At 40.3% G+C, this 22,907-nt stretch overlaps 1 protein-coding gene across 1 annotated transcript in view; it reads right to left on the bottom strand.

The window, feature by feature from the left end:
- Window positions 1-22,907, bottom strand: part of LOC139468346 (uncharacterized) — a 90,786-nt gene that overhangs the window by 23,805 nt on the left and 44,074 nt on the right. Inside the window, exons 3-10 of the mRNA XM_071250253.1 lie at window positions 22,374-22,546; window positions 21,186-21,356; window positions 15,913-16,056; window positions 15,412-15,542; window positions 11,368-11,568; window positions 4,838-4,960; window positions 1,694-1,855; window positions 208-304 (exon numbers count right to left, since the gene is read on the bottom strand). Coding sequence (XP_071106354.1) covers window positions 208-304; window positions 1,694-1,855; window positions 4,838-4,960; window positions 11,368-11,568; window positions 15,412-15,542; window positions 15,913-16,056; window positions 21,186-21,356; window positions 22,374-22,546 — 1,202 coding nt within the window. The remainder of the gene's footprint in view (window positions 1-207; window positions 305-1,693; window positions 1,856-4,837; window positions 4,961-11,367; window positions 11,569-15,411; window positions 15,543-15,912; window positions 16,057-21,185; window positions 21,357-22,373; window positions 22,547-22,907) is intronic.

Here is a 22,907-nt window from a genome sequence, read left to right as displayed (position 1 = left end):
TATTAATGTGAAGGTGTAATAGCCTCATACGTTTTCTTTTAACATGGCTCACACGTGGCCATTTGGAATTTGCTTATGCCTTGTTTCAACTATTCACAGCACACATTTGAATATTAAACGTAATTAATCGCTAAAGAGTTATGATTAGTTTTCAATAAAGTCATTAATCTATAAATGAATCATGTTGGCTTGACATGGTTCACTTACCATACGTCATGTTCTCCACGTCTACAGTTTTGAGCGTCGAGTTGAAAACGTCCATCATATTTGATGCGAGGGCAGCGAGCCTCTTGCCGGCCGCTTCCTGCGTACCCAAACACTTACAATAAAATGACGAATACCAGTTCACCGTTTGCAAATGATTATATACTGATAGTATGCAAAGAAGTAGGGGATATTTTGTTTTGAGGTGAAACTACAGGAAAATACACCATGTCTGGCAATGTTTTTGGTTTTGGTTTGTTGTTTAACGCCGCACTCAGCAATATTCCAGCTATAGGACGGCGGTCTGTAAATAATCGAGTCTGAACCAGACAATCCAGTAATTAATATCATGAGCATCGATCCATGCAATTGGGATCGATGACATGCATCAACCAGGTCAGCGAGCCTGACCACCCGATCCCGTTAGTCGCCTTTTACGACAAGCATAGTCACCATTTACGGCAAGCATGGGTTGCTGAAGACCTATTCTACCCCAGATCTTCACGGGTTGTCTGGCAATGTAAGTGATTAATGTGGCAAGAACATGTCGGAAGAAACAAGCTAATGGGTGGAATGCCAGAATTACCATTGTCACTCAGACTCGGTTGCGGGCGCATATTGTTTTCTTTGAACCAAACGCTCAAAGACACCTCATGATACACATTTAATCATTAGGGAAGCAACAACATTGGTCATGCGATGTTTGCAACGTCCTGAACGTTTACATGACATCAGCATGTTACAGGTGGGCACCTGTCAGAATATTGTTGCCGAAACGCTGCATGTTTCTCAGTCTGTCATCAGTAGATTAAGGACCCGATACCAACAAACATATAACGTCAATGATCGAGGCTGCCCAAAGGCATCAACTCCAGCCCAGTATGGCTTTACGCCGATTTTAGCAATATTTCAGCAATATCACGGCGGGGGACACCAGAAATGGGCTTCACACATTGTACCCATGTCGGGAATCGAACCCGGGTCTTCGGCGTGACGAGCTAATGCTTTAACCACTAGGCTACCCGACCGCCCCTTGACAGTTAAGTCAGAACGTTGGCATGAAGAAATCGGTTGCAAACTACCAATCAAATAAGATTGTAGAAATAAATATATTGAATATTTTATGGGGGTTTTTTTGTTTAACGTCGCACTCGGCAATATTCCAGGCATATAACGGCGGTCTGTAAATAATTGAGTCTGGACCCGACAATCCGGTGATTGACATCATGAGCATCGATCCACGCAATTGGGATACGATGACAAGCATCAACCAAGTCAGCAGGCCAGACCACCCTATCCCATTAGTCGCTTCTTACGACAATCATAGACGCCCCTTACGGCAAGCATGGATGAAATGGAGTTTAACGTCCCGTCCAAGATTATAACACTTAAATAACAACGTTACGTTCATCGTGTCGAGGTTTAAAACTAACATCAATGAATTTGTTATGACAGAACAAGTAATAAAGTTTGTGAAAAGCAACATTACAGTCGTTACTGTGTTGAGGAGTTCGGGATTAGCGACTTCAGTGGCCAGACTTTTGGAGAGGAGAGTGATGGAGTCCGCTGAGAGAGTCTGCCTCGTCTTCTTCATCATTTCAAGTTCGACGTCAATTGCTTGTGTGAGGGACTCAACAAATTTCTCATTCACCTACATCAACAGACAAATGTACAATGCATTCCTCTAATCCATTCTTTATTTCGTTTAACATTTCAAAATTCCCCTTTTCTTCTAAACTTTGTGCTACGTCAAGAACCTTTTTCTGTATTATTTAACTAATTTCCTTCGTCTTTTTCTTTAGCTTCATTTATATTTCGCTCATGAAAAGTAAATTATTATTCTTATATCTATTAGCAGCTTTCCCAAATAATTGTTCATTAATTTACCATGGCCAGCATTTGCCATTGTGATAATTTTTATTTTCGTAATGCTTTAGTATATATTTTATTGTAGTTTTTAATAATTCCACATTGTCATGTTTTAATCATATGGAAATTAATTTTACTCTTCAAAACAAAAGAAACGCAAAACGGATATTTTTGGCCATAAAAGCAAAATTAGCGGACCAAGAGGTGCAAAATGAAGTGGTTGAATGTGTTATAGTGTCAATGACAAATTTCCCGGATCAAAATGATCACAACAAGGACATGCAAACCATTAGTCGGGTAACACGTGCGATTCGGAAAATGCAACCAGTGCATTAACAAAAAGTCCATGGAGTTGCACATACTGCACGTGCAGCAGCAGCACAATGAATGGTATTAAAGTGCACGGTTTTCTTATTGCCTGGCATCTGCGTCAGTCGAACAGTGACAGTTCAACAACACCAAGATTAACAGAAGTGCAAAAACAAAAAACGTCATAGGCCGCTTGCAGGGTTTTCAATGAAGCGCCCAGCACCATCACAAGGCTAAGGGATCGGTTTCAACACCATGGGTCAACACGCAATCTCCCCCCAAAGTCGCTACATCCAACTGGGCCACCTACAGAATGTACGTGAAAGGACGACCACAGTCATCACAACCGCATCCCAAATACCCGGAAGTGCGCAGCGACTCCGAACAGACCGTACGAAACCGTTTATGATCAGCAGGTCTAAGAGCAAGACGTCCTGTTCGGTGCGTCATATCGAGTCGACAACATCTTCAACAACGACTGCATTTGTGTCAACACAGGGTATGGCCTCAACTGCGATGGAAAAAAATGTCTGGTTCAGCGACGAATCAAGATTTCTCCTCCGTCGAGGGGGTGGAAGAGCACGGGTCTACAGACGTCGGGGAGAACGTTACACCGAAAACTATGTACAGGAACTGGACAGGTTTGGTGGGGGTAGCGTTATGATGTGGGCGGCTATTTCTCATCATGGTAGGACAGGTTTAGTCCATATCCAGGGCAATCTTCCGGCTGAACGATACATCAACGAAATCCTCCTACCACACGTCCTCCCAATTGCAGCCAACGGCAACGGTGTATTCCAGCAGGACAACGCTCGACCGCATACAGCACGGATCACAACAGCCTGTCTTCACAACAACAACGTTGATGTTCTCCCCTGGCCCTCCAGATCCCCGGATTTGAACCCGATAGAGCACCTGTGGGATGAATTGGATAGACGACTACGCCGACGTCGACCACAACCCCAGACGTTGCAGCAGTTGGCTTTTGCGTTACAGGTTGAGTGGGCTGCCATTCCGCGGGATGTGATTCGCATACTCGTCTCTTCCAAGGGCAGGAGATGTCAGACCGCTATCGATTCCAACGGGGACATACGCGCTATTGATGGTAGCTGACCTTCATCTTGGGCTTTTCCTATGTACCGATAACTTAGATGACTACAATCACAAATTGCTCTCTCCACAACATTTTGGCTCAGTACCTGTGTACGGTTCCTCGTATAAATGTATTTTTCTACCTCACACAAATCTGGCTTTGCGTTTCTTTTCTTCCTTTTTGAAGAGTATATTAAATTTTATTTACCCTCTTCCACTTTGCAATTCTGATAAAGATAACATGATTAAAACTATCGAGTGATCTAGTTTTATATTGCGTGTCTTTAATTGAGAAAATCAAATTTTGAGAGACTAAAAACATTGAGGCTCGCCTGTTTCAGATGTGGTCAAGTTTGTCGTCTTTTATGTGGGTTTGATTCTCTTAATGGGTCTTATAATATAAAGTGTCTGTAAGTTCTATGAAGCTATTTCTGGCTTTGGGGTTATAAATGTGTTTGTAATTAAAGGTATCAGTATTACCATCTAATACCCAATTCCAATCTCCACAAAGAATAATACCTTACTAACTCGTCTATCATTTTCCTAATGTTTTCTGTCAATTCAGATTTATCTTGATTGAGGCCATATATGTTTATCAATGTGTATTTTTTTCTTTTAATATAAAGGGCTACATAATTTTCACCTTTCACATCAGAGATATTAATTATTCATAAGTATTATTAGATAAAATAGCTGCCCCTCTGGAAGACACTTATGTGAACTAATATAACATGGCAGGGAGAATAGGGTCTGCGCTCCTCATGGTTTATTCTCCCTGCAGTGTTTTATTGTACGATAAACAAATCCCACTCGTCGTTTATTGCTTATATGAGATATCAACATCATGTACAGTCTCTTTAAGGATGTTGATAAAATGTACAATCTGTAATGATATTTACCCAAAATTTAATATTGATGATTCCCTGAATGGAATCCGACATCGGAAATGTCCATTTTACGAACATTTTACGGATTAAGTTGGGTATTTCCCGCATATTCTCACAATCCTCAAGCCGAACATCTCTGCCTTTTCTCCTAATACCGATTGTCAGGTCTCTCCCACTTTTGGTGCGATCGCTCAGTCACTGCGTTTATCTGCGTAGCCAAGCTACATCTATGGGAAAAAACGTTTAAAGACACTCTCCAAAATGACGTCGTCAAATATATGACGTCATCAAGTTGCGAGCGCATATTCGAATCTCGAGAATGACGTCATGACAGAGCAATGTTTTGTCGTGGAATAAACCACGCTTCGTTCTATCATTGTTCTTTGCGATTTATCGTGTAGCTTTCTCATATCAGCCCATAATGACGTACTCTTACCTGGAATGGAACTTAAACACAATGTTCATAATACACTCACCGCCTTTATATTCTCTTTGATAGAGTTATAAGTTGTTCCTGCCTCAAGAATCAGAGATATATCAAAATCTGCGTCCTCACTGCCGACCTTCTGCACATCTTCAGTCGTTACGGTCGTGAAATTCTGGAAGATAAGTTCACAACTACAAATACCATTAAGAAAACAAAAAGGGCCCGTAGTATGTTTTTCTCACCGGTATTTGTCTTTTAAACAAGCCATGTCAACATCTTAGGTATTAAGTCTTGAAATCGTGTTTCAGTTAAATGAGGCCCCTGTTTTAAAAAGACATTTTTATCCTTAAGTTGTTTTTCATTTTGTTTTGGATTATTGCCATGGTAACATATTGTGTATTCATCGTTTAATCTTGTTGCGGGTAAAAAGCATCATAAGGTAACTTTCAATCTTTTATCGGACAATTAAACCTTTTTAATGCGCAGTATCATCGTCGTTGTATACACTTATCTTATCTTATCTTAAAGAAGTTGATATGAAGATTACACGAGGGAAAATTGCAATATATCCAAAATATCAAATTTTGTGTATTTTGTATATCCAAAGGAAAACAAATTTTGCTGAGGCCGCCTATACAAAGCTTGTTTATTGTTTGTACATATTGAAGGCTTTCCGCACTACTTCATTCAGTTTCTATTATTTACTTTAATAAGGGTTTGTTTGATTCCATACAGTATGTCTTTGATTTTTATTTCTTAAAAATAACTTCATTGAAAATATCACAAATGATTATGTACCGGACAGTATAATTGCGTATGTGACAATAATAGCTATAAATGCTATATTTATTGTGGCAACTATATTTTGAGGGTTATGAAATGATTTGAAAAAAATAAACGATATATAGAAATTACAGTGAAAGTTATAATCTTTCGTAGGCACAGAAAAAGTAACATGAGTCTTGTTTAACTGCATGCATACATAAAAAAGAGAAATACATTAGTAACAATACAGTTACAGACCCATGGACTGACTAATTAAGGTTTATTACATACCATAAAATTTAACTCTTGCCTTAATGTAGTGGCAATACATTCTCCTAATTAACACCTGTCGCAAGGGACAGACCTTTTGGTTTTGTACTCGGGGACGGTGTTACGCAATTGGTTCATTCACAAAATAATAAACAATCTACTTAGTTCTGTACTGTTCGCGTTCTCTTTGGCAGCCACGAACGTGTTAATAGACAATTGGTTATGCTGTCCAAACGCGGGCGGATTGAGGCATGCGTACTTGGTCCAAATATTAGTATTTGAATTACAATTCGTTCTTAAATAAATTAAGTACCTGATTAATTTGAACATTTGCAAGAAATCGGTGATCGGATGCCTTAATACATTTCATTTAAGATAACGTTAAATTGTTTTAAGAGAAAAATCAAATATTATTTATAACGCAGAGGATTCCAGAAAAATACATTTAAAACATTCTAGTTCAGAAAAAAACACTAAATTTATAAGTACAGGAATTAATACCACTTATATCACAATAGTTCATTTTAAACGTATGTATTTCAAAATAACAAATTTGAAACTGGGTTGGCAAACAAGCCGTAGACTTATTTGAATGGCTCTCCAGAAAACATTTTACAATTATCAACAATGATATTGTGATTTGGGTATGTAGTACAAACATATGGTCTCTTATCCACATTAAGGCGGTTTATTGAAATGAACATAATATATAACTGAGACGTCTAATCAATGTAACCTATCAGTGTCAGTCAAATATTTAAACATTTAAACTGAATTCAACAATAGAGTTATGGTATAGATCGTTTCGTATACAGTGTTATCAAAACAAAGTTCACGGCGCCCTAGACGACTGGGCCACCCGTGCCCCCGTAATTGAGTGCTACAGTGTATGACAGAGTCTTTGTACTTGGTAACATGTTAAATAATCTTATAATTACAAGCCAAAACACTGCTCACCCATACATGTACAATAACAGTTGTCGTGGTGAAAAGGTAATAGTGCTCATAAACTGACATGCATTGCTTGCTCCGTTTTGCATCCCGCATCTCCAATACAATAAACTTCCCCTGTCTTTATCTTGTCGATCTTAAACATGAAACCAACCTTAACACACAAATAACTACAACCTATATATGTATAATCTGTTCTAAATGAAGATGGTTCAGGTTTTGGACACTCAGCTAACAACCGTTTTTCACACCACCCCTAAATCAGTGAAGGAGAGCAGCGCTCTGATTGGTCAAATGAATTCCGATCGGAACCAAGTATAAGGCTCGGGGGTTATCGGCTACTGTTCACATATAAAGCTTCAGAACGGTCGACGCCCTGTCCCTTGCCACAATTTCAGAACACTTTTATCTGCAAAATAACACTTCATTTTGAAACATGAACACACCACTTTCATTCTTCAAATACCACAAGAGTGCCGATTGATTTGGTCTTTATGTTGACATACGGCCTGATTGTTAATCACTATCAGTTTAGACGTTTTATATGCCTCCTTTTCACAACATCGGTTAAGTGTTAGTGGTTTTGACTGCATACTGTTCACCCGGATTCTTCTTAGCGCAAATTACCAGAGCATCGGAAATGTGTTTCAAATTTTATGCAAGTTTTGTACATTGTGAAACTGTTTGGCATGTAGATAAGCAGGTATAAAATATCAATAAAATCTTAAGATGTCAATTTCTTGTAAAAAATGTATGTTTAAAAGTATAAGTCTTCATACACAATTATATATATTTTATGGTTTGTTTACAATACAATTAGCTTGTTGACTATGTGAACACTATTAAACTGAGCTCAACTTGATTTGAGTGTAGATATATCACGCGAATTCAACGGCAATTGCGTCAGAACATGATGACTATTCACATATACCGTACAAACCAACAGCTCATCACAAACCAAATTCAATACTTTCAAGTGATGATAATAAATCTTTCATCGCCAAGATTTATCCACTCCGTTGGCTAATGTGCGAGAGTGTGTTACTTATCAAATGGGATAACGTCCAAACCGATTTCAACACTTTCAAGTAATTATAATATAGATGTCACCTAATCACCGTCTGCTAATCCGCTACATGTATGTGCAGGAGACCATAATGAATACTAGAAGAAAACAGATTTTTTTATTCTTCCCCGCCTTAAGTTATGTTTCTTAATGTAGATAATCCATTCAATTTGTTCATTTTGTTTTTTTTAAACTAAAGTTTACCGGTTTATATTTTGTAAAAATAAACTATTGCGTATTGAGCGATTATCTCCTTTAGCTGTAGGCGTAGTATAGAACATTATCAGGCACGTGAAAGATTAACTCCCTTACCCGAATAGCTCTGTTGCGCACTACCTTTGCAAAGTATCGTATGCTAATCAGGCAGCCAGCGAGAAAGGTTCCAGCGAGGAATTCCGATCAAGCATGTAACGCGCACTCAATCTTTCTCCCTTCACACTGCTATTGCAACTTATTGTTCAACACGATTAAATACCAGGCTTCTATAAAGTATGACTTTGTTCAATATACAACACATGTAAAATAAGGGGTTTGATTTGAGAAATTTGTAATTAGTTGTCTTCATAATCACATGCTTGCTTTGCACAGTTGAGCACAGGATTATTTCAAGTTCTTCACTGTATGTAAAGAATGATTCCAATCGTTTCATGCGGCGGTTTACGGTTAGGCATAGTTTATTGCATACATACGCTGTTAGTCGGAAAGCGCACGTAAAATCTCCAACTTAAGTAAGTAAGTGAGAGTAATGAGTGAGTGAATAGTACTTTGAATAGGTGTGTCAGCTTGATGTGGGAGGAAAGCCCGAAGTGATGCAGGCCTTGACGTTCACCACTTTGGTGAAACCCACAAGCACGGCTATAGGGCTGACAACATAATCGAGGCAAACCAGGATTCGAACACACTGTCATAGGTTTCTGGCGTGCCCGAGGGACACAAATCTGCACAGCGAGTACAGCGCCTTAAGCGATTGAGCCAACCGTGCCCCAGTACACAACTGTAACAAACTATCATACTACAAAGATGTATTAGATGAGATATGTATTGCGTAACAATGGCAGTATTACACTATCACGCACTTCAAAACATATGCACAATAACACACAGGTACATTCAAAATACAAAGGGGGTACATTATAACAAATACATTTTGTAGCAAATGTATTATAATGATATGGAAACACTATGTGAATTGAGCAAAACTATGGTAATGTTGAACATACAAGGAATTTGTTTATATTACGATCTTGGAAATTTTTTCTGGATAACTGTTGGTAAAAATTATTAAGAATTGTTCCTTTTAACAGAGTGTACCAAATTCTTTATCATGATTGAGGATTATTTGTGATTCTCTTTCTTGGTTGTATTTTATACAACACAGTGCATAATGTTGCCCCTCTTCTAAGACACAACAGAGACGTTGTTCCAATGAGGTTGGTGTTTCTGTATATTTACCAGTTTCAATTTTAGTTTGTGATTACTTAGATAAAGTTTTGAGAAATGAGACCTATGAGCTTTGTTTTTACAATATGTAATAATAATTCTCAATTTATAGATGACTTGACCGACCTGTAAGCAGGGTCTCCTTCAGCGCCGCAGCAAGGCGGTGGCATCTCCATTTGACGCGGTGGGGTCGCCAAGAACGCCATGTGACGGCGCGCACTTTGAGCATGCACAAAGTACGCGCCGTTGCTCGGCGTTCTGACATGCGCGCAGTAGGAACGCCGTTGGGTTGCCGTAGCAGCGCAGTTAGGTCTCCTACAGCTCCACAGGAGCTCTTTGGGCGCGCAGCAAGGACGCACATGATCGCACTAAGGACGCAATGGTAGTCGGCGGCGCTTACCCGGAGTGTTATTTATTTTACTGGGCTCTCACAGCGACTACACGGAGCTGCCACGGCGATCATTGCGCTCCAACGGCGCTTCTCCCACGTCCATCAACGTTGGCATGGCGTTTGCAGGGCGTTGCCAGTGCGTTGTGAGCCAACCCCATTAAAATGGTTTAAATGCATTCTCATCTTTGTCACTCTCATTTCACCATGAGAGACAATAAAACACATATATCACAATATAAAACATCAAGGGTTACAAGTCCCAACTGTATGACTCGGGCATATATACATATCATAGCATACCACTTAAACCACCCCCCCCCCCCCCTACCTCTCTCTCTCTCTCTCTCACACACACAAACACACCGCCCCCACCTCCAACACAAACACACATTTTAACAAACTCACTTAACCATTTGCTAGGATAAGTTGAAGAGTTTCACACTGTGAAATGAAGCACAATTTCTGCACAAAATCATGACAATTAAAGTTACTCTTACTAGCAGCATCAGCAACGAGTAAACTCTGCCTTAAGTCGGTATAAAAAAAACAAGGTCAATCAATCACAACATGTTTTTCGTCTTCAACAACAGGAGGAATCGACGATGCACAACTGTTACAATATTTACAAGTCCTTTCAGATAAAGGAGTGGCGGGCATGGAATATCTGTATGACACTAGTAATATAGGAAGTGATCCAAACCTGAACTTTGATAGTATAGTTCTTTCGTCTCTTCGTTTAACTGTTTTCACTTATGAGCTGGAAGAGCACTGGAACTTCAACAGTCTGTAGGTTGTGACATTGCGAATAACAATAAAAAAGTTAATGGCAACAAGTTAAGAACCTACAGACATTTTACTTCATTTCACAGTGTGAAACTCTTCAACCTATCCTAGCAAATGGTTAAGCGAGTTAGTGTGTGTGTGTGTTGGAGGTGGGGGCCGGTGTGTGTGTTTGTGTGTGTGTGTGTGAGAGAGAGAGAGAGAGTATTGTTTTACGCCGCTTTTAGCAATATTCCAGCAATATCACCAGAAATTGGCTTCACACATTGTACCCATGTCGGGAATCGAACCCGGGTCTTCGGCGTGACGAGCGAACGCTTTAACCCCCGACCCGACCGCCCCAAGCGAGAGAGAGAGAGAGAGAGAGAGAGAGAGAGAGAGAGAGAGAGAGAGAGAGAGAGAGAGAGAGAGAGAGAATGTAGACATGAAGGAAGAGAGTGAGGGGTACACCACACACACACACACACACACACACATATACGCACACGCACGCGCACACACACACACACACACACACACTCACAAACACAAACACAAATATTCACAGCACAACTGTGTAATACACCTTACTAAAATAGTCTTCGCAAAGTGCAGTCTGCAGGCATAGTTTTAATAGGAGATAAGTTACAGCAATGATAATAATACTTGAGGAAAAAACACGCTTGGCTTTGTAAGTCTATTTCTTCTGGTAAACATTAGGATTAAAATATCAGCTGACAGTTTTTGTATTTCACCGCATTGCATTAAATATATTAACTTTACAGATGAGGTGAGGTTGCAACAGTTCATATCTGATGTCATCACAGGGGGTACAGGCTATCCGAAAATGTGTCTCAACATCAATCACACCACAGAAGGGACATAGTAAATTGGCAAATATGGCATGCGATAAGTCAAGTGACAACTATGTACTTACAGCAGTGTTAAGTGATTTTGCGACGGTTGATGCGATTACAGCTGTGTCAAGAGGGGCGCCTTTACCCGCTGAGAATCTGACATCATATTTGATTGTTTCGAGGAAGTCACTGAAATCTTTCTTTTGTTTTTCGTCCTCTTCTTTATTTAGCGTTGAAGCAGCTATTCCAAACTTTGGAACCGGCGGCATGCTGTTCTTCACCTGGAAAGTGAGAATATATTATGTGTCAGTCGCTTTGGTTTGAGTAAATTTATTTCCATTTGTGTTATTCAATATGTAAGGTTGTTAAACATTGAATAATACGTTTCCATCAAAGTGCGCATTATAAATATATGTAGCTAACTCAACTACAGTGTCAGGATCTTGCGATGATAAAAGGAGGCTGAATTAGTTATAGTTTGGATGGAGATAAAACTTTGTTATAAAATAAATTTGTCTTAAATACCAAACATAGAGTTGCAATGAGTTGCATAACTTACATATACAGTAAACTACGTTTGTAACGAACATGCTAATAACGAACTGGCGGATATAACGAACTTTTTTTTTGGTCCCGCCATTTGCTGTATATATGCTGTATATATGCTTATAACGAACTACGGTTAAAACGAACTAAAATTTGTGGTCCCTTTGAGTTCGTTATAACCGTAGTTTACTGTACGTAAATTCCCTGGAATGTTTGCATGGCGCCCTCGTACAATTACTAAATCATGACAACACTTTGGAAAGAGCAGTTATTGATTTAACTAAATAATGTATATTTGGAGAAGAAAATACTTCACTGTGCCATGTCTGTTGGAAGTTATTTCTCATCATAGATACACATTGTGATAATATTTAGCCACTATCTAACACATTTATAAATGGTACGTACATGGATCGGGTGTCTACCACATTCCCCCAAAACTCCACTCTGATGCTGACATGGTTACACCAAGAAACCGCTAGCAAGCAAATAACTGTACTACATCGAGTATATTTACGTTTTCAAACCCCAAAACATCACCACCATAGAGCAGTATAGGTATAATTTAGGTTGTAAAGTTATGCTATAATTTTTTTTTGACCAGTTACGTCCATTGTTAAATTACTTCTCTAGGTGTGTCCTGAAACAACTTCATTCTCATCATCTCTGATAAACGACTTTTCAAAACGTGAAAGTCGACACCCTTTTTGTTGAAGAAAGACAAGTTCTATGGATGAACAACTTCTTTATTACAATTAGTGCGACGTTTCGGTGTAGATCCTAACACCTTTATCAAGCAAGTCATCACTTGCTTGATAAAGAGTATATTATACATTTATCTTTCGCAGATTAATATAAACACTGTCCTCAAAAAGTATCACGCCATCAGCAAAGTAAAATAATTTAAAAAATTGGATGTAACCGTACAGCAACTTACACAGTATATACATTTGAAGACCAAACTCATTTATAAAGTACTGAAATAGAAAGGGACTAAGCGCACAGCCTTGTCTAAAACCAGTAGGAAATTAAGCAATCAAAAATGAGATTATTTAACCGAACACATAATTTAATATTCTCATAAATGCCTCCTTTACGCGAGAGAAAACGCTAATTAAAAACATTAAAATCAAAGCAATTATCCGCGGTACAATACCCCTTCCTGAATTCAGATTGACATTCACGTATTTTGGATAGGCTAACTGCCCAACACACCAATCTCTTCTCCACGATAACGGTAAACACTTTTCTTAACATATACTAATAAAGACTAATTAACCTGTAATTATCAGGATTCGTTTAATCTTTTGTGCAGAGGTATAGTGATGCCAACTGGCCATTTGTCAGGAAAAACATACATTCAGTTAAACAATATATCTAATTATGGAACAATAGTGTTTGATGAGTGTTTTACGTATTCACGTAAAATGATCTAGGCCCGCAGATTTATTGTTTTCTCCAATATTTCATGTCCTGCTTATGGGGCTATCAAGAATGTCATGTGAGATGTCTTGTCCGTCGGTGGTCTGTTCACTGCGATTTCTAATAACTGATGAATCTGATTGGAATGAGCCAGAAGCTCATGAGAACACTGAATTAAAATATTCAGTCCAATCACCCATAACAATAGGATTATGATTGCGGGTACGACCAGACAGACGTCAGACAATGTTCCTCAAACCATTAAGAGAAATAGTAGCTGATTCAATCAATAACTCTCTTGTACGTTGCTGGTGTAGCTCCGCCTTTTTCCTACAGGTAGATCTGCATTCATTTCGAACTCTGACAAACATGGCTGAGTGTTCAAGTGTCTTTGTATTTCAGAAAGTATTGAGGGCATGGCAACTTTTGTGCTTTTTAACAATATGTCCATAATCATACCACGGTGGGTTCTCTGCTTCAGGGACATCTGTCAAAGCTGCCTTGTCCAAACTATCAGTTATATCGGGTGACGACAGTGATGCATGTCTCTCTTTGTCTCCCAATACATACAAATTTGTAGATCTCATTATGCTCAGAGTCAGTGTTGACAAATATTTCATGATTTGAGCACATTGCATTGGCTGATGATCGCAGATGGTGCATGAGAGTATAGTAAATTCTCTAACGTTATGGAATATGTATGAGGATGTCGAAACATAATCAATAACACTGCCTCCCATAGTGCCAATAGACGTAGAGTGGCCAGTCATTCACCCGTATCCGCCATACTATATATGAATGTCAAGAGTAGAACACATTTCCAGAAGAGATTTGCCAAAACAGTTGACTGTAAAGTCGCAGGATAGTCTTGGCTCGTCAAATTTCCATAGAATGTCACTCAAATGCTCATCTCCTAGGTGTTGTAAGTGTTACCGTCAACTTAAATATTCCCTTCAAACAACAATGTTCACATTCCTCAGAAAAAAAATGCACAACTGCCAAAACCCCCATCTTGTTCATATAAATTTACTTAGAACAGTAAACGGGATAGGCAGCAAATCAAACAATCACTTGCCTATTTATGCAACGTGTGCGAGGGGTTGGTGCAATCGGTAGAGCAGGACATGCCTATATTTTTTGTGAGAACACCTGGTGTCATCGCTGATTTTCAGCCATTCATTCGATTGATGTTAAGCACTATTTTGCCTTTTGTGCACAATGGAATCCATTTCGGCAGCTAATTGAGACTCACTATTCTCTGACGTTGAAGGTTTATTCTAATGTTTATTGTGAGTGAATGAGTGAGTATGGTTTTACGCCGCTTTTAGCAATATTCCAGCAATATTACGTCGGGGAACACCAGAAGTGGACTCCACACATTGTACCCGAGAATAGAACAAGTGTCTTCGGCGTGACGAGCGAACGCTTTGACCACAAGGCTACCCGACCGCCACACTAATGTTTATACATGACATGTTTGATTCATGTTGGTGGAAAACAGTTAAATAGTTGCCAGCAGAAACGGTTTCGGACCCCTACCCCTCACACACACACACACACACACACACACACATACACGCACGCACACACGCACGCACGTACGCACGCACACACGCACGCACGCACGAACGCACACACACACACACACACACATTAAAAGGCCAATTCATGATGTTTTACGTGGAGGACATGCTGGTGCATCAATTACGTGGTTCTCGTGTGGTGTTAGTTCTCAGCATTGTGTCATGTGTTTGCGTCAACGCTCGACCTAGATTCTTACTCCTATGGTGAAACCTAAAGAGCTTAAAACTAATTATTATAACCGGGAAATATGGGACTCGAAGCAACGACCAAGTATCGTCAACAGAAGCAATTCTGCGTAGCAAATCAGTTATTTCAACAAGAGGCGGGGGTGGCCTTGTGGTTAAATGCTTTGCATCTCTGCTTCCTTTAGTGTTATGTGGATCAACTGTTGCACCACAGCTTCAAAGGAGAGGTAACTGTCTTAGATTTTACACTTTCCTCTCACAATAAGTCGACAAGGTTGTGAATAAAGGTAATTCAGTTCAAAAATTGTTCAAAATTAAAATATTCTATCCCGGGTCTATTACAACTACAGCTGAAATTATTATGACCCCTTAATCATTATACATTACCTTGACCGTCTCTGTAAACTCGACTTGACCACCGAACGCATCAGTGACAACCAGTTTAACCTCCGTTTCGAAATCCGGCTCAGGACCAGCCTTCAGGTCGACGGAAGGTTGTGACAGTTTGCGAGTGAAATCTGTGCCAGGGGACACAATCAGTTAATGCTCGTCCAAAATGATCAAGGTATACTCTTGTATAAGAGTTCTCTAGAATATATGATTAACACATTTGTTATGGAAGATACTAGTAGCTATAGGTGGTGAAAACAATTCTTTGGCAAGCGGATCATGGCAGCTGTGAGTGCTTTTAGACGACATGACATGGTCTAATAAAGACGAGCCCGACCACAAGCTGTCGTGATATGGAGACAAATATTAGTTGCGACTGTCAAATTTCGATAAATACACAAAGCAACAGCACAGAAATCAAAATTAAATTTTGACATTGAGATATCAGCCATTAGTTAATGTAGCGGAGAGATGTGATATTCCCATCACAACATTCACCTGTTGATCGGATGAGGTTACCATCCTGTATAATCTTCAACTTGAGTGGTTCTTCGATGTCAATCGCGTCATTAGTTGCCTCCCGCATACCCTCATCCATCCATCCATCACAAAGAATTTTGAATCTTGTTTGTAGAGCCACGCCTACACAAAAATAGAGACATGATCTGACAGATGAGTAAAATATACAGTGCAATTCCAAACTGTGCACAGGGTTTGTTTCTGAATCTGTACGCACTATAATGTTTTGGTGTACGGTGCATCTCTCTTACATGTCATTTTTTCTGAAAGATACAGTTTAATGCAGTATTTTGGAGAAATCTTTAAAGAAAAGAACAGTCCGGTTTGTAGTTCAATGAGTATGATATATACTTTAATGTGTGTGTGTTGTTTATGCGACAATATTCCGGCTGTATGACGGAGGTCTGCATCTAATCGGGCCTGGACCAGACAATCCAGTGATTGACATCATGAGCATCGGTCTACGCAATTGGGATACGATGGCATGGATCAACAAAGTCAGCGAGCCTGACCACCTGATGCCTCAAGTCGCTACCTACGACAAGCATAGTCGTCTCTTACGACATGGGTTGCTGAAAACCAATACCAGTCCGGACCGTCCCTGGTATGTCATGTAAGAAATACGACTACGGTGTTGGAATTGGTTGTTGTTGTCACAGCACAACATGTAAACAGTGAGTGTTCGAAATAAATAATCAACATCCGCTATTTATGAATAGTTTGAATGGTAATAGCATGTGTAAAAACCGTAAACATGCTACATTTCACTAGAACTTCGATATGTTATCCTTTGTCAACACAAATAACGCTGGTGTCTTCGTCCTGACATGAATTGGCTGACAAACAAATCAGCTCCGAATACCTCTTACGACAAGCCTGGTCGCCTTTTTTCGGCAAGCATCGTAACTGAAGACCTATTCCAACCCGGATTTTCATGTGTATCAAAATCCACTTGTAAGAAGATGTATGCTGGAATGCCTGAAAACTATGAAGGATATATAGGGAACAGCTCAATAGTGATCAGGTGAATGTTGTTTTTTGCCCCAGTCCGCAATGTTCCATCTATATCACAGCAAGCTATATGGCAAGTACAGGGAACTAGCGACCTGTTCTGCCTCGGAATCCCTACGTGGGTCAATATCACGTGTAATCTACTTTCCCCTTTACTGTTTTTCATCATTGTTTGGCAATATATTAAGGTCAAGGTTGTACCAAGTGGCTGCACCAGAAAATCTGCTATTCTGTTGTGTTATATACTGAACCGCAAAAGAAACGTCACCCCAAGTAACATTGCCAGAAAAGTTGTCATTTAAATATCTGGGTAATTTTTGTCAAAGTTTCTAAAATTTAACATTACCTTGTTCGGAAAAATGAAATTTGATGATAAAAAAACAAAGCAGATGACAATAAAACCAATCGCCCAAACGCATCACGGAAACGGCCATGGTAACCCGATGCACGTGAGTTCCGTGCAAATTGAAATGCACATGCGTTCCCCCGTTTCTTGCCCTATAAAAATCCACCCAGATCAGATAACACTCATTCGTTATTGAATTGCCACCACATGCTAAGATTGACAAGAAATCAGCGACACCAAGCCCTTGGACGATTGCAAGCTGGACAAACCGCCCGGCAAGTAGCCAATGCATTTCAAGTCAACACTACAGATGACCGACCACTAGTGGAAGACCAAGGGTCACCACCCCACGTCAGGATCGTCAGGTTGTGCGACACGACAGACCATGGGGACACACCAGCGACACATTAGTGCGGACACACTGCGTCGACGATCGACGAGCAGACACCTCCACTGTCACAGGCCACACCGAGGACCCATTCTCACACCACGTCATCGCCGGGATAGTCTTCAGTGGGCCACACAGGACCAGCATTGGCGCAACCAGCAGTGGAAAAGAGACCTCTTCTCAGACGAGAGCCGTTACTATGTCTCAACAGCAGATGGCAGAGAGAGAGAGAGTCCGCGACGCCGTAGGTATCGTTATTCGGATGCTTGTGTTGTTGAGAGAGACTCGTGGGATGATCCGAACATCATGGTGTGGGGTGGAATTGGTCTTGCACAGAGGATTGGCCCTGTGGTCTTCCAGAACATCGGTCCAGGGAGAGGCAATAGTGTCACAGCAGCTCGGTACATTGATCAAGTCTTGAGACCACACGCCATACCTCATTTGGCACGTCGCCGCAACCACGAGTTTCAGCTAATAACGTCCGTGCCCACGCCGCGAGAACAACAAGAAACTTCCTCCAGCAGAATGGCATCAGAACCATGCAGTGGCCTGCCCTCAGCCCCCATTCAAATTCCATTGAGCACCTGTTGGACGAGATTCAAAGACGGCTGAATGACATCTCAGGGCGTTCCTCAGAGTGTGGGCTCAAGTGCATATGACCTCCATCAACCGCCTCATCCATTCCATGTATCGACGTTGCACGGCAGTCATCAATGCACATGGCGGACAAACGAGATACTGACTTGTGATGTCATTTTTTCAGAGACTAGTGTTGTGTTTAACTTTAAGAACATTTGTCACTTTAAGTTCAACATTGATGATCAATTTTGCCAAGTTTCATCGTTTTAATATGTCTCAAAGTATGTTTACAGTGTTTGGACAAATAAGGTTTCTCATATATCTATCCATGGTGACGTTTCTTTTGCGTTTCAGTATACAAAGTGTGTACTCTTGACAGTTTTCCTACATCTGTTTAATATCCCTGGGAATGATTAGCTGTGTCCTTCAAGTCATTGGTATTATATAACTGGATTGTAGTCTTAATCTGTAACACTTGACATTGAATGGTTGCATCTCTCAAAGTTTCCTTACCATATCACTGGTGGTACGTTGTATTATCAACACTGGAACAAACATTCAATGTCTCCCTACCCATTAACATAAAAGTTTAATCAGCACTACAAGGTCCATGTTGTGAGAACAACAGGTACACCTGTGCGTAGCCGTCTTTATGCTCTTAATCGGTATCTGTCTGGTGAAGAATGGGTCTAATCCAGTCCTTGTCAGCCGCATTAAGGGAATTGTGTGTGGGATTCCTGACCAATTTTCAAATCATTAAAAAAATTGACTTTTGTGGTGTTTCTAAGACACACAGGGACGCAAGAGGAGGAACCCGGAGGGTTTACCCAGGAATAACCATAACACGATTGGAAAGGCCGATGTATCAAGCAGGTTTGGTCTTATAAATACTAGATCTGCAGAAGATTCACGGTTGCCAAGCCTCAGGCTCTTCAGAAACTTTTTCAAAAGATCACAGCTTGGATGTGTTAGCCGTTAACAGAACTTGGTTTCGACCAATTATCCATCAGCAAATTAACTCCAGCAAATTAACACAACCAAATGATACAATGTAATGTCGTTTATCGACCACCAAAGTCAAGTCTACTGGATACTTACCTCATGGAGTTTAGTGACCTGTCATATAGACTAAATATCTATGGTGGAAAATTAATGATCTGCAGCTATTTCAACGTTCAACATTGATGCGCAGAAAATGACTATGCTTGTCGTAAGATCGGTTGGTAAGGCTTGCTGACTTGGTTTATGTATGTCATCGTATCCCAATCACGTAGATCGATGCCCATGATGTCAATCACTGGACTGTCTAGACTAGATGTTTTCCAGACTACCGACATATAGCTGGAATAGTGCTGTGTGCGGCGTTGAGCAACAAACAAACATGATCAGTGGGAAGTATTTCAAGATAGAAATGGAGTACTTTTCAAGAAAATGCCAGCTACACTACCTTCCCGCACAACAAAAGAGAAGTTTGCTATCAAGTTCTTCACTAAAAGCATGATAAACCCAGTTGATTAATAGACAATATGATGCAAAATGCAGCTCGTTTGGTTTAGCTGGCAATGACAGCTACGACCAACATGACATGCTTTGATGCCACCAGAGCTGACAAAATTGGAAGGCTTTCAGCAAACATTCCATGCAAACATTGGACAGGTTGGAGATGTCCTGCAATCCTGCAATAACAAGACACAACACAGAAACAGCTTTGCTACGTATGCACAATGACCAACTTCATGTTGTTGAACCTGGATGAATATGGATGAAATGTTCTTTGTTTTAATTAGGATGGTATCAAGCAAGGGGGTACAGAGTATGGATGAGAAGCATATATTCAAGTATGAGCTAGCACCCCCTTGTTTTCATTACGGACATTTTGTTACCAACTTGTGGCTTCTCCACTCACCTGTAACGACACCCCAACCTATTCAACCTGTATAAACTCTAGCGCATACGTGTATATATGTTTTTCATCCATACTCTGTACCTCATTTGCTTGATAACGTTGCTGGAACCAACACCGAAACGTCCCTCCTAATTGTAATAAAGAAGTTGTTCATCCAGAAATCTTATCCTAACATCATGTTTGTTGACTCCAAGGGCGACTCGATCTATCATCAGCATTTGCCACAATAGACCACTAAACTCTTCTCAAGACGTCACAGATGGGTGTTACTGGTGAGGCTCTATCATAGTGCACATCATATATCACAGGAAGCCACCAGTCACTGATTAATGTTTGGGAGAGAACAGATGGAAGGGAAATGAAATTTGGATTGCCACAGTGATCTGTTCTTGGCTCAAAACCTTTCACAATAAACCCTATACCAGTTGGAAGAATTGCAAGATCTCATGATCTGAGTTTTCATCTATATGCTGACGATACAGACCTCTATCTAGGATTCAAACCCGTTTCCTCATCACTTCTTCAAAATGAACCCCCACGTATCCCTCGTGATGCTGCTACAACTTACGATATATGTGGACAAAGACAACTTAAATGCTTGTCTCGTGTATTTGTCTCTTCAAGATTACACTATGCAACAACTTCGTGCATGACATTCAACAAAATCATCTGAACAAGCTGCAGTGTCAACAAAATACAGCTGCCAGGTTCATCACACAATGTCGAATGCACGACAACCTGACACTGGTCCTCAAAGAACTGCATTGCTGCCAGTGACATAGAGAGTCAGGTTCAAGCTGTTGGTATTTGTCTCAGATCACTCAATGGCGTGAATCCAGTGTACCTACAAGAACTTACAGCTTTTACCCAACTGAACGGGCATTCAAACACCAGATATGCTGCCATCCAGGACGGCAAAGTATGAACACAGAACCTTAAGCGTTCTTGAGCAGGGAGTATATGAATAAGATGCGCTACAAAAATATATAAAGAATAGTATTATTGGACAAACCCATGCCTACCTTCTGTTGGTGTTATTTTACACGTTCCACCTCTTGGTTTTTCATTTACCAGTAAGACTCTGAAGGCTCTGCTCTGAGGTCGGTCCTGTATGTCGGCTGTAATCTGTAGTTTGTACACGCCACCAGGCGTGAAATAGTTAGGTTCCAACTCAAACAGTTGGTCAGACGGTTCTGCAAGTGTGTTATATACATATCAATAGCTTATGAACGTGTTCAACATTTTATGACAAACGTGCGTGCTTAGTATCTGTACGACCACTATTACTTCTACTGGGGGCACGGGTGGCTCAGCCGTGTAACGTGCCGCAATTCTCTGTTTATTTGCGTTCCTTGGCACGTCAGAAACATATGAATGTGAGTTCGAATCCCGGTTCGCCCCGATTATGTGTCTACGTTTGTCAGCATTAAGCAATCACGCAAAAAATATAGGCATACTCATTGAATCAACGTTCAGTTTCAGAAACCATGTGCATAACATCTGCAGTTTGCGTTACCCATACTCGTTGGCTTCACCAAATTAGTAAACGTTTCCGACCTTCATCACTTTGGGCTTTCCATCCATATTAAGCTGACATGCCGTGACATAAGTGGAATACTGTTCAAAGTGGCGTTAAATACAACTCACTCACTACTACTACTCCTTAACTACAAATACTGATGATTATTGTATCATTTATTAAGGCGATGAAATGGAAAGTATTCTGATTGCCTATCGTGATACTCCCAAGGGCAGCTCGTGTGATGTTATGCTATGTAGACATAGAGTGACCTCACTTGTGTGGCGTGCAGCCCAAACAAGGTCCTAGCGCATGACATCTCGCTACACTCCTTGCATAGAGACGTCCGCTGTGAGTAACTTGACGTGTTCATAGCTATCAAGTACCGGAAAAATACATTATTCTTGGCACTTTCGAGAAGACGGGCTGCACCTATATACGGCGAGACGAGGGCGATTCGAGGCCTTCCAACTACGACCTGACTTGCCCAGTGGGGACGGGACACTTTATATCGGAAAACACTGAATTTTTCAACAGTTATTCCAAGGTTCAAAAACGGAGAAAGTGCCTCATTCAAAACGTTCAAGTGTGATAAGGCAACACCTAATAATAGATTTAAATACAAACGCTAAATCTGAAGAAAGATAAAGCGACAACGATATCAAGTCAGATGTAAGTTAACTTAACTTACCACGCTTGAACTTCTTGTCGGCTGACGAAAGGTCGCTGTAGGCTGCATTTGATTGATCATACTTAAAAAGTGTCCAGTTGAACTTTGCTGCAACCGGTTTAACACTGCCGGTGAGTACCCTGAACGCTGTTGGTTCCTCTGGTGTGATCTTTTCCATGCAGTTCTTCAAGCATCTGCATAACACGATACAGACATTTATTAGATAATGGATAGTGTTATCCTAAACTTTGAATCCTGACTCGAAAATTGTTTTCAACTTTTAGGAATGCCTGCATGACAAAGTCATTACTGTATCGTAAATATCCTATAGCAACTAAAGGTTCACATGATGCAATTTTAATATATGTGGATGTTATGCAGCTGCTATATGGTTTTCCTATATATACCTATATTGCAATGCCTACAGGTTGACACAATAGAGTTTCCAATGACAGGAATGACTTACCGATAATGTAGCGCGGGAAGAACATTGATTCTGACATGACAACTAGTTTTTCTTGATTCGTGGTTTCTAAATAATTTTGCAACATAAAT

This window comes from Haliotis cracherodii, unplaced genomic scaffold (genome assembly GCF_022045235.1).
Source record: "Haliotis cracherodii isolate W230 unplaced genomic scaffold, xgHalCrac1.p SCAF_2, whole genome shotgun sequence".
NCBI classification, from domain to species: domain Eukaryota; kingdom Metazoa; phylum Mollusca; class Gastropoda; order Lepetellida; family Haliotidae; genus Haliotis; species Haliotis cracherodii.
The sequence above is the reverse complement of the archived record's forward strand: the minus strand, read 5'-3'. Positions and strand labels throughout refer to the sequence as shown.